Here is a 17584-nt window from a genome sequence, read left to right as displayed (position 1 = left end):
CAACAATGAAACTACATTGACTGGGACTCACAGAGAACAACAGCCTCGGAGCCTCAGCAGTCTGAGAAAATCATTGGCGTGCTGATTTTTTATTGTTATATATAACTTAAGGTCTGAACCTATGAAGAAAGAAAGAGATTGCCTTTAATTGACTAATCCTGTTCTTCCACGTTTGTCTCTTAATCATCAAATCCCACGTATCCTTTACAGGAGGTGACATTGGACACTGAGTGTTGGGGAGGAGATGTTGCTGTGGGAAAGCCTTCCACGTGACCCACAATCCCCGCAGCACCCACGGCTGCACAGGGCTGGCACAAGTCAGTGTAGCCGTGTTCCGATCGTTCACATGGTGTTTGCATTTCCATGGTTAGGGTACATTTAACAGAGTGACTGTTCACGATTTTGACATCTAAAAATCACTCATTTTCTGCAGCATCTTCCCCCTTGTTGGTATATGCCTCAACTTGGCAAAACTGTCTTAATTATAAAAGGGATTTATAATCTTTAGCACAAAGATAAAACACAGAAAAACTGTATTGCCTAAGTTGATGCCAAATTCGAGTTAAATTGCCAGCTCTGGTTTGGTGCGTGCTGACAGGGGCAGCGTCGGGCTGGGGTACCTTCCTTCCAAGATGAGAGCAGGTGGTGAGACCTGCGTGTCACTCAATCAAGTTGTGTTTTCTACAGCATATGGTTCCTCAAAATAACACTTTTGAGGAGGAGGAGAGAGGAAAAAATTTACAAAGAGGTTATGTTTGTCAGGGCTTAGCCCATAAAATGCCTATAAAATTGTATCTTATTATCATTTGCGTTTATCCCATTCAGGACACATTCAGAAAGTTCTGGTCTTCTTTGGAAGGTGTAAGACATTGAGACATTAGCCATTACTGTGTTTATAACACAGAGACTACATTCCCTGTCATTTTCCATGTTTAATGTGTACTTTCAATTTAGTTTCTTCAAGGATTATCATTTTTGAAAAGATACCTTTAAAAAAAATAGAATCGGCTGGGTGCGGTGGCTCACGCCTGTAATCCCAGCACTTTGGGAGGCCGAGGTGGATGGATCACGAAGTCAGGAGATGGAAACCATCCTGGCTAACACGGTGAAACCCTATCTCTACTAAAAATACAAAAAGTTAGCCAGGCATGGAGGCACCTGTAGTCCCAGCTACTCAGGAGGCTGAGGCAGGAGAATGGCATGAACCCAGGAGGCAGAGCTTGCAGTGAGCCAAGATCCTGCCACTGCACTCCAGCCTGGGCAACAGAGCAAGACTCTGTTTAAAAATAAAAAAAAATAAAAAAAAAAAAAAGGAATCCTCAGCTGGGCACAGTGGCTCACACCTATAATCCCAGCACTTTGGGAGGCTGAGGCAGGAGGATTGCTTGAGCCTAGGAGTTTTAGACCAGCCTGGACAACACAGTGAAACCTTGTCTCTACCAAAAAAAAAATAATGATTAACATTTTTTAAAGTAGCCTGGTGTGGTGGCACATGCCTGTCGTCTCAGCTACTCAGGAGGCTAAGGTGGGAGGATTGATTGCCTGAGTCCCAAAAGTGGAGGTTGCAGTGAGCCAAGATCCCGCCACAGCTCCAGAACAAGACCCTGTCTCAAAAAATAAAGAATATCTAGACCGGTTCTCCGTGAACACATATGATAGGTCAGGTCCTATGCTGAATGCACTGCAGACCTCATTGATGCTCATCCCGATGGACTAGGTGGGTAGTAGTGCAAACATTCTACAGATAAACTGGGACTCCGAGAGATTAAGATCTTGCCCCAAATCACAGAATAGCAGCAATGACTCGGGTCTGGGAGTCAGAACCCTCTGACGTTGAAGGCTCTGCCTTTCCAGCAGTGAACCAGGTCCGGGAGTCACAGCCCTCTGACGTTGAAGGCTCTGCCTTGCTAACCCATGGTCCAAAGGTGTCAAGATGTTCCCTTACAGGAAGCACCCCCTCCACTGCCTGCTTCCACACTGGATGTGCATCCCCTGCTTTCTCCTGCTGTTTCAGACAAGGTTGTGTCCCATCCCTGATCCTCCACCGCTGTGACCCACATGTGGCCCACAGAGTCCCTCAGCCACGAAGACACAGGCCAAGGTTCTCCCACATTAGCCACTGGAAAATAAGTGGCGGGAGCTGTTAGGAGGCAAATTATTTCTCAAACCAAGAATGAAAGTCCTTACAATTAAAGGGCTTTAGTGCTGAGGCCCTGTCGCAGTAAGTCCTGGTTTTCTGTCACTGGAGGCATTCCAGAAAATTCTATAAATTATGCCATAAAAGTACTACCTGCAAAATTGGATTTGATGACATATAGGGACCCAGATCAATAGTAAGATTCCAAAATCTTAGGATATATAGTAATTTTTTTCTTTTTTGAAAGGGAGTCTTGGTCTTTCTCCCAGGCTGGAGTGCAATGGCATGATCTCGGCTTACTACAACCTCCGTCTCCCAAGTTCAAGTGATTCTCCTGCCTCAGCCTCCCAAGTAGCTGGGATTACAGGCACGTGCCACCATACCTGGCTAATTTTGTATTTTTAGTAGAGACAGAGTTTCACCATGTTGGCCAGGATGGTCTTGAACTCCTGGCCTCAAGTGATCTGCCCACCTTGGCCTTACAAAGTGCTGGGATTACAGGTATGAACCAACCACGCCCAGCCAGGATACCTAATATTTAAATTTCACTTACCTTATTATTAGGCATCTGAAAAACTATTTTTCTTCAGTAAGGTAGGGTGGAAAGTTAATTTTTGCTGCCTCCAAATTGTATTTCCCTAAACACATGTTTGGTTTTGTTGTGGGGTTTGTTTTGTCTTGTTTTTTACCTTTTGGAGCCATCAGGATCCTCCTCTGGACTCTCTCAGCTCAGTGATGTCTGCATTCAACAGGTATTTACTGATTTCTTATGATGGAGCAAGCCACTCTCCGATAGACAAAAATGATGCAACAATGAGTAAGACATGGCAAAGGACCTAACCAATCACCTAACAGTGGGAGCAGACAGACCAGGGAAAAACTATCTACAGGAAGTGGAAACTGTTTAGTGTCATAAGAGAGGTGCAGATAAAGTACCTTAAAAACTCAGGGGTCTCAGCAACGCTTTCACCTGGGAAGATTCTGAGAAGGCTTCCCGGAGAAGGCGGCACCGTGCTGGGCCTTGACGCGCGGTTGGATTTGGCCAAGGAGGTGGATGGGGATGATAGAAAAGGAGATTGAAGAGTCCACACAAAGGCAGAGAACTGGGGAGCAGAGGCCCCTTTGTCTCCTTCCTCTGGAGAAAGATCTTCACGTCAGCACTGCCCTTCACCCTGCTTGCGGGGAGGGTCTGCGCTACCTGACCTCTCAGAGCCCTCTGTCGGGGCCATGCCCCATGCCCTGGGGGACAGGTGTTTCTCAAAGGATGAAACTTCCCTAAAGCTCCACCCTCTGCCATCATTTGAGATTTTAGTCTCCTTCAATGCAGTGGTCACATTTAACATTTATCATCCACAGATAGTGCCTCACACATCGCCTGGCACAGAGTGCCATGCAAATAGGAATGGGGAGGAAGAAAGGGAAGCAGGAGGATGGGCCCTCTTAGCGAACAGGATGCCACACTCCTGCTCACACATTTATAAAAGCAGAACATCTAGAATCCCAGAGAATCACCCAGCCATCCTCAGTTTCGGAGGCTGGAAGTAGCTTATACACTTCGCATTCTATAGACATCCACTGAAATGATCCTGATTTTGCTTATCTTTGCTCCACTATTTTTTTTTTTTTTAAGATGAAGTCTCACTCCGTCGCCCAGGCTGGAGTGCAGTGGCGCGATCTTGGCTCACTGCAACCTCCACCTCCTGGGTTCAAGCAGTTCTCCTGCTTCAGCCTCCTGAGTAGCTGGGATTACAGCTGAGCACCCCTATGCCTGGCTAATTTTTAATCAGAAAATGTAACCGCATTGCTATAAACTTTGAACACAAGGAACAGAGAATGGATGAACTTGATACTTTTTGTGATTTTCTTAATTTCTTTTCTTAAATTGCCCAGATACCTTCATCTTTTTGCGGACAAAGATGTCAAAACCCTTGTTATGCCTCTCATCTATGTACTTTGTCCATAAAACTAGCACAATATTAATCAAGCTCAGATAATTCCCTAAATGTTTAAAAGGTAAGATAACCTTAATTTCCAGTCCTAATTTTAGGAGCAGATACAGGGTTATTGGTTATGGCACTTTTTAAAATAAAGATTAAATTAAATGGCTTATGAGACAGACTCTGATCTCTGAATATTGAAATTTCCATTATATGAAGTAATTTTTGCCCAAAATATAATTTCATAACACAGTTCCCTGAACTGATTGAATGAATCTAGATTCATTCAATCTTCTATGGTTAATAAAACTATTGTGAACCCAAAGAAATGCTGGTCTGCATGAAGTCACATTAATGCAGGCCTCCTCTTGTTAATAAAAGTACTTTCAAGACATTGTAAATCATTACTAATGTTTTAAGATTTTTGTATTAATTATGTTAAACCAAATGGGTAAATACACAAAGGAAAAATAAAAAATTTGCACATTTTCTAAAACAAAAGGAATCCTTCCCAAGCTAAGACTTTATTGAATAATTCCATTGAGATGCAACTCTCAACAAGAACTCACCAAGGGAGCACATGTACACCCAGGATCTTTCAAACGGTATCGGAAACTTCCTTGCCCCAAACAACTCCTCCTGAAGTAACAAATAATCTATGTGTTCACCAGGTCAGATGCCACATTCCAGGCAAACACTAACGCTGGGAGGCGCATAGGGATTTGCTCACTAAGGTCTCCTTTTACAGCCAGAATGACCACAAGACATATTAACACAAGAGCTGGGGTCAGATGTGTGGCGTTGTATCTCCTGGGCCATCTTCCATCTGAGACACAATGGTCTGGATGGGGAGAAGCACCCGAGCAGTCGGCACTCACACAGAGGTCAGCAGATGACAAAGAGCCCAGAGCAACTCTGAGAACGAGCAGAACACATGCTCCGTGCAGGGGACAAGGAGGACACGGCCACAGAGAAACTGTACCTGTGTCCATGGTTGACCCAGGCGGTCTCAGACCAACAGAGAAGATGGAGGAATCAGAAATACTGATGATGTTCTGAGCACAGCAGATGCCTGTGCACATACTGACAGCTACCAGCCTTAGGGGTCAATGTATCACACAGCTTAACGGAACGTCCACTGCTTCCAGACCTCCTGGGAGATGCAGGTCATGGACTGTGTCCATTATGCAGATCCCACTAAGAGAATCAACCCACTGACCAGGCCTCTGCTAAGCACCTGTGAAGATGTCACCACCCAACCCAGCTAAATGGCCATGGGGAAATCGGACCATAGAAAGACATGGATGCTTGTCAGCACAGGAGAAGGAAACAGCAAAGTGAAAAGACAACTCACAGAATGGGAGAAAATGTCGGCAAACTGCACATCTGACAAGGGACTAAGAACCAGAATATATAAGGGAGCTCAAACAACAGAAAAAGAACACACAATTCAAAAATGGGCAAAAGACCTGAATAGGCATTTCTCAAAAGAAGACATACAAGGGGCCAACAGGTATGTGCTAAAAGATTCGACACCACTAACCATCAAGAAAATGCAAATCAAAACCACAGTGAGGTATCACCTCATCCCAGCTAGAATGGCTATTATCCCAAAGACAAAAAAAAAAAGCAGAGCTCATGAAGGTGGATGGTTCTCCAGTCTACTCTAGTAGATTCCCAGAGACTGGGAAGGGAACAGGAGAGAAGAGGAAGAGAAGTTGATTCATACTAATGGGTACAAAAATACAGTTAGGTGGAAGAAATAAGTTCTAGTATACAATAGTACAGTAAGAAAATATGGTTAATGATGTATTGTGTATTTCAAACTAGCTAAAAGAATTGTAATGTTCCCAACACACACAGATAAATGTTTGAGGTGATGCACATCCCCGTCACCCTGATTTGATCATAGCACGTTGTAGACATGTCCAAATATCACATATGCCCCCAGGAATATGTACAGCTGTGATAAATCCATTAAAAACACACAGACTAGATGTGCTCAAAAACATGAAAATGAGGCCCATCTTCAAGGGAGATTTCTGGGAGCCGTAACTTAGGCAGACCCCACTACAAAATTAGTCACAAGGGAATCTCAGGGGATCAGAGAGGTTACAAATACTCAAATGATCATTTCAGACTCTCTGCAAGTTTTATAAAAATCCATCTCAAATATTAGAACACCAGAATAGTGTAAATTATGTTACTTCATACCAAATTTAAATAGAATTGGAATTACAGAAAAAGTAAAAGAGCCAAGTATGTTAATCAAATTTCTTTGTACATCAAAGGCAAGGGTTCTAGCAGGTTCTTTGTGAATTTGCATTCGGATGAGAATTAGTCCTTAGTGTAGCTCCTGCAAGAGTCTAAACTATGGCAAAATTAGAGACGTATACTGGAAGAGAATAAATTGAATTTTCACTTCAACTTCTTTGCAATTATAGGAAGGTATTTACATTATAGGTATCAGATAGGATCATTCTCATTCACTGAACAGCAAAATTCTCCTGCCATTAGCAGGCATGTCGTTAGCTACACTCTTTGACATTCATTATCTCTCCCTAGCAATATTCAATTTATTCCCTTTATAATAACTCTCCACTACATTAAATCGATACCAAGATATTGCCCATGTATTCATGTTGTGTTAGAGAATATAAATTGAAGTACTTTGTATTAACAGTTGAGTTGAATTCCACTTTAAGAGAAATGTGAAAATTGGGGATTAAACTTCAAATTTTAAAAAACTGATAGACTTTAATTACAGTTTGAGGAAGAATAGAGTTGGCAAAATAAATTCATTTATTCACCCACTTCTATATATTTCTGCAGCAACCACTTGCTTAAAATAGTCCATTTAACTATCTTCATTAATTATCCAGGTTTTAGAATACAAAAGAAATAGAAATTCAACACTTCAAAAGCAAAGATGATTCCTCCCCTCATCATCAACGAGACCAAGGCTGCAGAACACGTTCATTTGGGGGGCATCGGCACGCAGAGGAAGGATGAGGTGCTTTCACCATCACCCCTTTCAAGAAACCACTCAAGCCCCAACGCCTCCAGCTGCATCTCGACCGCAGCGGCCCCTCCACTCCCCTCACCCCAACTCAGAGCCCTGCCAGCTCCATCCTATGCCACATGGGCAGGGGCTCCAGCCTTCCTTCTCCAGTCCTCCCCTCCCTGCTCTGTTCCCAGGCTGGCTGGCAAATCAGATCCATGGAAGAACAACCTGTCTTGAAGTGGATTTGTGAGCAGCACGAGGCCCTGGTGTTAAGATGCCCGACAGACGACCTTCCATTCTTCTTTTCAAGACTGAAATGATGCCAAAGTGTTACCGAGTTATTTGCTTTTATTAAAGCTATGCTTTCTTCATCTATTTCATACCCTAGAAGCAATGGAGAATTAGATGATATTCAGGAACTATGGTCACCTTCATGGGGGTGACAGTGGCCCTGGTCCTACAAGGTGGTCGCAGGTAAAGGGCTCAGGAAGAGATAACACAGGACAACACTAACAGCCGTCTCCACGGAACGGGGAGGGAGCTGTGGGTTCCACTTTTCTTCCCCATTTTCTGCATGTATGAAAAGTTTCATAATAAAACTTTGGGGAGCAAAACAATCTTCATTTTAGAAAAATAAGACAGAAAAGGATGTTTTTAAGTCCATTATCCCACCCAGGAGAAAACATGTGGCACAGAATGCCAGGCCTTCCTGTTCTAAAAAATGAGGGACGCACCGCACACCCTGCTGTGTGGTCGACTTCCGGGTCACAGCGTGTCATGAGCCCTCTCAAATCAAAGTTATCTCTGCAACATCATTTTCACCTGGCTCATAGCATTTTATCACATGAACATTAAGGCCCTTTGTGCCCATGACATGTGGTTCTTCTTCCCTAAAGTTGGGCTAAGGAGGAGACACTGCAGCGCCCTAGCTTGGGCGGCAGGATGCCAGGGTCTGTAATGCCAGTTTCTGGATCGTGTGGAATGAATCTCACCAGTAACTGTCTCTGGGACTGACTGTTAAGGAATGTTTGGGGAAAGAGCTGTTGTGGAAGAACCTCCACGGGGATTGAGTTCACTTCCCTGGACCTCGGTTTCGACTTCTGGAAATGCTGTCTAGGTTTCCACGGTCAGGTATGCCCTGCGAGCCAGCGGGGGCATCTCCTAAATGCTCGAAAGAAATGGACTTTCTGGCTCACCCAGATCCCATGAGTCAGGCCATGCCTGGCACAAGATCCCCAGGCGAGGCACAGGTGGGTCTGCAAAGTCCCCTGAGCTCCACGCACCTGCACGTCTCTAGGCAAAACGTCGAGCACATCAGTATTCCTTCACGAAGTACATAAAGCCGCAGATGTAAGTGGGGATGGATCTCTCGCCCCTGCATTCAAGGGGGCAAATCTCCAGGATAAATGCCCCCTTTTCCTTCCAGTGAAAGCAAGAGAAAGGGCTGGGCTAGTTAAACCAGCAGCACTTTCAGTTTTAGGGTGTGTCGTGTAGGTTAGTGATTTGTGCTCTTCAGAGAATCTCCAGGGAGAATAAAAAGAGCAGGTGGAATAATCAGCTTGGCTGGAAGAAGCGGAAGATGCCTTATGAGCAAGCTCAGGAAAGACGGCCCCACCTTGAAGCGCCCATGCTGAAAGCCCATGACGGGGAGACTTGGTGTGAACTGAGAGGCGAGGAGATGCTTAGATCATCGGTCCCCCCACCCCCACCCCCACCCCGCCTGGTGGGCAGCCTGGCCCCAAGTGCTGACCTAGGTACAGAAAAGCCACATACGTGTACTGGGCACGCTCTATGGAATGACATTGAATTGTTGCTCCAGCAAATAAAACCTAGCAGAGATCTGTGGGCCCAGGGTGCACTGGTAAGAAATGGGTTCCAGTGGATTCCTGTGTGGTTTCTGAGGATCATGGTGAGCTAGGATCTACCAAAGCTATCATTTACAAAGTGGGGACCAGGCTGACAGCAGACTCAAGAGTGGGTGTGAACACCGGGGAGGAGGAAAATGAGAAAGCTCAGAAGGCTTGGAGACAGACTCCTTGAACAGAGTATTTTATCTGACTAGTCTAAACCCAAAAGTAGCTGCACCTATTTTTCTTGGTTAAATTATTTCCACTGATAGAATTATATTATGGCCAGTCATGGTAGTTTCACGCCTGTAATCCCGGCACTTAAAGCAGCCAAGATGGAAGGGTGGCTTGAGCTCAGGAATTGGAGGGTGTAGTGAGCTACTTGCCACTGCACTCCAGCCTGGGTAGCAGAGCAAGACCATGTCTCTAAAACACACACACATACGAGCCAGGTGCGGTGGCTCATGCCTGTAATCCCAGCACTTTGGGAGGCCAAGGCAGGCTGATCACTGGAGGTCAGGAGTTCAAGACCTGCCTGGCCAACATGGTGAAACTCTGTACTAAAAATAGAAAAATTAGCCGGGTTTGGTGGCAAGCGCCTATAATCCCAGCTACTCCGGAGGCTGAGGCAGGAGAATCACTTGAATTTGGGAGGTGAAGGCTGCAATGAGCCAAGATCACGCCACTGCACTGCAGCCTAGATGACAGAGCGAGACTCCTCAAAATAAATAAATAAATAAATAAATAAATAAATAAAAATAAACACACACACATACAGTATATTCTTTTAAAAAATTTTATGGCTGGGCACAGCGGCTCACGCCTGTAATCCCAGCACTTTGGGAGGCTGAGATGGGCAGATCACTTGAGGTCAGGAGTTTGAGACCAGCCTGACCAACATGAAGAAACCCTGTCTATACTAAAAATACAAAATTAGCCAGGCGTGGTGGTGCGCACCTGTAATCCCAGCTACTGGGGAGGCTGAGGCCGGAAAATTGCTTGAACCTGGGAGGCGGAGGTTGCAGTGAGTCAAGGTCATGCCACTGCACTCCAGCCTGGGCAATAAAGTGAGACCCTGTCTCAAAAAAAAAAAAAATACTATTTGATTAACCAAATAAAGTCATTGCAATTAGGAACCATTTGTAGATTAATTCTTCCTACCTCACTCAACTGTGGTCTGCTGACTCAGCACACTCAGAAGTGTAGCGTGAGCATTACACATTTACTGGGTATCTGGATTGGTGAGTTTAGTAGCTGTGAGCATATTCACAAACTCGTGACCCTTTTGCCATCTCCAGGAGAGGAGCCACGTCTTCTAGCTGCTGCGACCTTCCTGTGCGGCCTCTGTCCACACAGCCTCTTCCTACATAGCACACACCTCACAGCACTACCAGGAGATAGCGGCCCACAGATCACTAGAAATTATGTAATCAAATCCAATGAGAGAACACCTATGGATGTGTTTTTTTCTAAAAATGAAGGAATTCACACCTAACAGTTCACTAACACGTCACGGAGTTCATAAAAACAGGAAGAACTCAATGTTGCTTTTACTCACACGTGTTCTTGTGTCTTCCAGCTCATCCAAACAGCAGCACTGAAATAATCTCGATGCCAAAATAAGGAAAACTCCCTGAGGTATAGGCCGCCTTTTAAACCAAGTTTCTCCCAATACCCAAGGAGAATGTCCCCATCTCTGGATTTCCTTCGTGAGCTGGGGATGGAGCAGGCGGAGGCCCGACTCACCGGCAAACGCACTCCGCACAATGAAGTCCTCGGAGTTTCCTCTCCAGCAGGACCCGCTCCCTTGGTGTGATGTTTCTGCTTTTGTTTAATCGACCCAGTTGTGAAGCTGTTGTTTTGTTTTTGTTTTAAACAGTTCTCGGGAAAATCAGGAGTGCCGTTGGGAGTGCCCAGCTTCTCATGTCCCAGAAATTCCAGCAGTTTTATTGGCTTTGCCAACAGAATATGGTAAGTGGATCCTCAGGGAACCCCTGTTCCCTGTAACCAAGTTAAGGGGTGTCGTTCCCTAGATCCTCCCTGTATTCTTCCTTGTCAAAGAGTTCCTATCAGTATGCAGACTATCACATGCATTACACAGAAGAGACTTCCCGCCCTGGGGACAGAGACCATACGGCCCTGGTTTAAACACCATACTGAGGCAGGGAGGCTGATACGGCCCTGGTTTAAACGTGATACCAAGACAGGGAGGCTGCAAGGGAGAGTAGGGGGCAGGAAGAGGGGGGCTACAGCAGCATGGGGCAACGCTGTGTCTTTGCAACTAGATGTCCCACCAGAGCATCTTAGAAGAGGAGAAACAACCGAAATTTCTATTATGGCTAATGTCATAAATGAAGAAAATGATCTGAGGTGCCTGGAAATAAAAACACGTAAACAATTACAATGAAGAGATTAAGAAGATTTTTTTTTTTTTTTTTTTTTTTTTTTTGAGACAGAGTCTCGCTCTGCCGCCCAGGCTGGAGTGCAGTGGCCGGATCTCAGCTCACTGCAAGCTCCGCCTCCTGGGTTTACGCCATTCTCCTGCCTCAGCCTCCCGAGTAGCTGGGACGACAGGCGCCCACCACCTCGCCCGGCTAGTTTTTTGTATTTTTTAGTAGAGACGGGGTTTCACCGTGTTAGCCAGGATGGTCTCGATCTCCTGACCTCGTGATCCACCCGTCTCGGCCTCCCAAAGTGCTGGGATTACAGGCTTGAGCCACCGCGCCCGGCCAAGAAGATATTTTGCAAATAATTTATCCTTTGTATTTTATAGTCGGTAGTGAAACTAATACACCATGAACTAGATGCATTAATACAGTTGATGTTAAACTTGGTTATTCCTGACAAAGAAAAACCACATATATATTTACATATACTTACATATATACATGTTAACATATGCTTATATGTGCTTATATACAAATATATACACATGTTAATATATAAATATGTATTTGCTATTTCTGGCAGACCAGAAAAGCTCATATATACATCTCATATATATTAGATTATACATGATTATAATCATGTATGCATCTATATGTTTATATATACCTATATAAACATATATAGGTGTAATTATAAACAAATATTAACATGTATATGAAGGTTTACTTATGTATCTTTATATGTACATGTTTAACATATAACAAATATATAACATATTAACTATATTTTATATATATAAATGTATATATAAAATACACATAGTATATGTGTAGGCAAATATATAGTATATATAAAACATGTAAGTTTACTTGGTAATATATTATATATATATTTGCCTGCACACATACATACATACACATTTTATATATACTATATATGTAAGTTTACATATGTTAATATATTTTATGTATACTATATACTTGCCTACACACATACACATATACTTTTCCTTAGCTGACTAAAGTATTCACTATTTTGAGAAATAGCTAAATAATATTTATGCTACTTAATAGGTTGTTTTATAATAATATACATCTTTTTTTTTCAGACCAAACATTTTCAGTCAAATGCAAATAGGTCTCCTCTAGGCCTCTCATAGCAATGGTGCCAGGTGTTTTGATTATGTTTTCCCTGGCTTTTTCACAGGCAAGGAGACATCATAATATTCTTACATATCGAAGGATGCACAAGCAGGCCAGAGTTGCCATCTCATGTATTTTCATTAGGATCATTAAAAAGTGTGCCTTCTCTAACACTTTCCAATCAACCCCATTGAAGTTCACAGCAAATTTAAAGAGTTACCAACACATCACTCTGACAAAGTTATAATCATCATTTAAAAGGGGGAAACAGAAAGGTTTGGAGCGCCTTGAAAGAAGATCGTAACTGTAAACACTGAGCTGTTGTGTCACCTGTGAACGTCCTTGCCTCCTCTTTAGTATCTAATTGTTACTTTAAAGGAATTCATTCGGACCACTGATGAACTCTGTGTCATATTATGCAGACTCGGGTGAGCCTAGGCAGGCACTGTCTTTAGGAACGCCCATCCAAAGCTTCCCACACACAGCCCAAGGTGCATATTCAGGCTTGCTAAATGTTCCTTTCTGCTCTGCCAGAAATAGCTAATATTTGGCTTAAAATTGTTCATCCTAATATTTGTTATGCCTTTTGAGTTTTGAAATAGCTGGCTTGGCTACATCCTCTTCTTTCAACTTCTATTCAGGATTAGTACAAAAACACTCTGACACGTTTGCTGGGGAAGAGTGGTGCGGGGAGGGGCTGGTGCCTGACACAGGCCTGGCATGAGAGGAGTGCTGATGTGCTAAGACATGCTTTGCTCATCAAAGCCAAATGGTCCACAGCACAAAGTAGCACCACTGTCTGCTGGAAGTTGTTGGTGGGTAACTAAGCTTTAAGTCAAAGAGTGCCCCTAGAAAATGTCAGAGCCCCACCCCGAGATTGAGGACGGACCACAGGGAGGGGAGCCTCTCAGGACGGACCACAGGGAGCGGAGCCTCTCAGGACGGACCACAGGGAGGGGAGCCTCTCAGGACGGACCACAGGGAGCGGAGTCTCTCAGGACAGACCACAGGGAGGGGAGCCTCTCAGGACGGACCACAGGGAGCGGAGTCTCTCAGGACGGACCACAGGGAGCGGAGCCTCTCAGGGTCGGGATGGGCGGATGGCTTGTGACGCAACCAGAAGGCACATAATACCGGAAAAAACTTTCCCCCAAAGCGTGCGGCCTGATTGCTGTGCTTGTGGGACCAGCAGTTTGGCATCCCCAGAAAGGTTGTTACAAACTCAGTCTCATTCAGACCCACTGAGACTGACTCTGAATTTTAACTCCATCCAACCCCAGAGGTGTGTGTGCCTGAGCAGGTGCCAGCGCACAGAGAGCTGCCCCAGGCCACACGGGGCACCGAAGTTCCTATCCAATGGACACCAGATGCCAGAGCCACAGAGCTGTGTGAATTTAAAACAATGGCAATTTCACAGGAACGAGGCCCTGCATGACTTTGCTGGTGTAAAGGAAATGGCATGGCACAACCATTGACTTTTTTTTATTATTATAAACACCTTATCATCTCTGAATGTCCAGTGGATTCAGGTGCAACCGCCTCCCCCACCAAAAGAGAACAGAAGACAAAGCCAAATCCTGACCATGCCAGGCTGTGCCCATCCGGCCCCAGTGTGTGGTCTGGGTGAGCCTGAAGGACAGGTGTGTTGTTGCCGCGGAGAGGAGGAGAGGGGCATGGGAAGGCGATGCCTGCTCTCAGGCTGGGGCAGCCTCCGCCACAGTGGCCCGCCATGTTCCTCCTGCGTCCCCTGGGAGATGTGACCAGGACCACTCAGCTGTGGGCGAGGGAGGAGAAGCCGCTCCGCTTCCCCCGACACCATCAGGCACAACCATGCCCAGCCCTCCAGAAAGAGGGCACAGCCCTGCCCAGTCCTCCAGAAAGAGGGGGCACAGCCATGCCCAGGCCTCCAGAAAGGGGACATTGCTAGGTTGGCAAAGACTTCTGGAAGCCAGGCAGGCACCACCCCTACAGCCTCTGAGCAGCCTCCCTGCTGCTGCTCACCCAGCCCGGCCTGCCCTGAGGCTGCAGCTCCTGGCGTCCCTCGACTGACTGAGGTGCAGAACGTGGCCTCCTTGCCAGGCACTTTGGTTGTCCCCACCCACAGAGGCTGAGTTCGGGCTCGCAGGCAGCGGCCAGGGCCGCGCTCCCGTGCTCCGCGGGGGTTGGGCGGGGGGGCGCCTCGGTGGCCTGGTGGGGCTCTGAGCGGCCAAGGCTGCCCCCGTGTGGCTGCAGAGAAGAACGGGCTCAGCCGAGCAGAGGGCAGCTGGGGCCCCAGGTCCTGGCTCTGGATGAGGAATCGCAGAGCTGTCCGTTCAGCGTGCTCTTCACTGAGCGTGCTGAGTGTGCACTGCTGAAACCAGAAGCAAATCCAGTTGAATGTCGACCCACCAGAAACTCCTGACTCTGCTGAACCCCCACTGAATCAAGGGAACTATGCCTGGAAAAGTCATTCGGATTTCAGTGTAGGGAGCAAGCCAGGCGCGTTGGCTCATGCCTGTCATCCCAGCACTTTGGGAGGCTGAGGCGGGTGGATCACCTAAGGTCACGAGTTCGAGACCACCCTGGGCAACATAGCCAGACCCCATTGCTACAAAATTAAAGAAATTAGCTGGGTGTCGTAGCCTATGCCTGTGGTCCCAGCTCCTTGGGAGGCTGAGCAGGCAGGATCTCTTGAGCCCAGGAGGTCAAGGCTGCAGTGAGCCATGATCACACCTGCGCTCCAGCCTGGACAACAGAGCAACACCCTGTCTCAAAAATAAATACATAAATGTAGGCAGCTGGTAGAAATCATGTATCTATCAGGCACTGTGCAGAGAAACCAAGCGCATCTCTGGGTCCCACTTGGCCAGGGCTGCAGCCCAACAGCATCACCTGTGCCTCCTAAGTGTGGGCGCCGGTTGGTGACAGCGTCCTGTTCCTTGGCGTGTTACATTTGTAAGGTGTCATCCCGTAAGAACAAGAGCTAAGAGCCGTCAGAGAACAAGCAGGTATAGAACGGGCTCCAAGCTGGTTCCCCACCACCAGGCCAATACCACAGCAGGCTCACAGAGCCCTGTCCCTTCCGAATCATCCACAGGTGACCAAAAACACAGGGTCCTACTGCTTTTATGAGCCGTGAAGCATTTAGAAACTCTCCCATCTTCCCTATCCCCAGCATTTTCAACATGGGACAATGAACGGCTGTGCTACGTGTTTGTAAGCCATCAGCAAATACTTGTGCTAAACTGTCATGGAAGCACAGCAGGCCTTCCCAAATATTTGCCTGAGGGTGGAATAAGCCAGGCTTCTCCCTAATCCACCTCTTGAATGGCGCGCATGGGGAGAAGCAGCCTCCCCAGCCCTGCCCCCGCGGGAGACTCTCCTGGCTCTGAACACCCTGTATGTGTCCCCAGGACCCCAGCGCCATGCCAAGGCCGACGTCACAGGACCTGGCCGGCTACTGGGACATGCTGCAGCTCTCCATTGAGGACGTCAGCATGAAGTTCGACGAGCTGCAGCGGCTTCGGCTCAATGACTGGAAGATGATGGAGTCCCCAGAAAGAAAGGTAAGGGCGTCTGTGCAGGGCCAGCTCCCAGCAAACCCCCTTTCCCACTGCAGTAACGACCTGCTGCAGGTACAGCATGACAATGAGGTTCTCAGTCTTTTGCTGGCAACACAGGAGCAAGTTTCCCTCTATGTATGTGTGCATGTGCATGGGTGCGGCTGTGCCCAAAATGGGGTGAAATTGAAGCCTTGGGCATGGGTGGTAAATTATAGGGCCTTCCCTGCTCTGTCTCTTCTATATAGCCTTTCAGAGAGACACTAGCCAAGATGACAAGCAAATCTGCAGCCTCATTCCTGACAGGCATCTCACCTCTGAATTATATTCATCAAACTTGTTCTGATCGTGTAAATATTAAGCTGGTTTCCCACAGGGCAAGTTTTAGGCCTGGTTATGGACTATCTGCTATTCAATATACCTTCTAGTACAGCCATGATAGGCAAGGCCACATTTTATACCTTATTGAACAGTTTGATGAATTAATCTTCCTGTAGATCTATCAGCCTCAGCCCTTAAAATAGGCTGAAATTTCCCATTAAATCTGAACCCTGGCATTCCACTTCTTCCATGATGCTGTCAGCAGAAGAACTAGATCGTTCTGAGTCAGCAGCAGACATTGATTTCCTCACACGTCTTAGAGACGTCCTGAGGAACCATAATTGGATTTTTCTAGACAAATGTTATCAATTAAAATGATAAAGAAAATCAAGTCAGCATCCTTTGGGGGAAGTGGTGTTTGGTATCCAGCAAGGATGCACACCTGGGTCATTAGAACGAGAGCCAAGGCTGATCGTCCTCATCGTCAGCTCCTCCCAGAGGGTGCCCTGGCCACTAGAGGAGTTCCAGGCCAGATGCCATCGATCCAGATTCCCTCTTATCCCAGATGACAGGGGAGTGGGGTGGGAGCACCCAGGGTCTGTGTAAGCCACGCATGGGACAGATGCACATGAGCCACATGTGGGACAGGTCCACATAAGCCACACGTGGGACTAGGCAGGTCCAAGTCAGCCACGGTTTGGATCTGAGGTGAAGGAAATGATCAGTGATGTTCTTGAGTAAGAAGGCTGTTCAAATGGAACGTACTGAAGTTAGCCCAGGTGCATGCAATGGTTCCATCTAGTTTCCATTCTTTGGTCATTGAGAGTGAATGTGAGCCCATCTCCCCAAGCGGCACATAGAGTATGATTCTCAAAACGGAAATGTCTTTGGGAGGCTGGGTGGATCACGAGGTAAGGAGATGGAGACCCTCCTGGCTCACATGGTGAAACCCCATCTCTACTAAAAATACAAAAAGTTAGCAGGGCACAGTGGCTCACGCCTGTAATCCCAGCACTTTGGGAGGCCGAGGCAGGTGGTCATGAGGTCAGGAGATGGAGATCATCCCAGCTAACACGGTAAAACCCCATCTCTACTAAAAATACAAAAGAAATTATCCGGGCGTGGTGGCAGCGCCTGTAGTCCCAGCTACTCAGGAGGTTGAAGCAGGAGAATGGCGGGAACCCCGGAGGCAGAGCTTGCAGTGAGCCAAGATCGCGCCACTCACTCCAGCCTGGGTGACAAAGACTCCATCTCAAAAAAAAAAAAGGA

The 17584-nt window shown here is 46.4% G+C and overlaps 1 protein-coding gene across 2 annotated transcripts in view; it reads left to right on the top strand.

Moving 5' to 3' along the window:
* The window catches only part of DLGAP2 (DLG associated protein 2), a 145032-nt gene that overhangs the window by 118892 nt on the left and 8556 nt on the right, over positions 1-17584 (top strand). For both annotated transcript variants that reach the window (XM_033177716.1, XM_033177724.1), the window contains 2 exons: positions 10805-10896; positions 15848-16000. In XM_033177716.1, coding sequence (XP_033033607.1) covers positions 10805-10896; positions 15848-16000 — 245 coding nt within the window. The remainder of the gene's footprint in view (positions 1-10804; positions 10897-15847; positions 16001-17584) is intronic.

Source organism: Trachypithecus francoisi, unplaced genomic scaffold, assembly GCF_009764315.1.
Source record: "Trachypithecus francoisi isolate TF-2019V2 unplaced genomic scaffold, Tfra_2.0 Contig01558, whole genome shotgun sequence".
Lineage (NCBI taxonomy): Eukaryota > Metazoa > Chordata > Mammalia > Primates > Cercopithecidae > Trachypithecus > Trachypithecus francoisi.
Note: the sequence above shows the minus strand (reverse complement) of the source record. Positions and strands in the feature narration are given on the sequence as shown.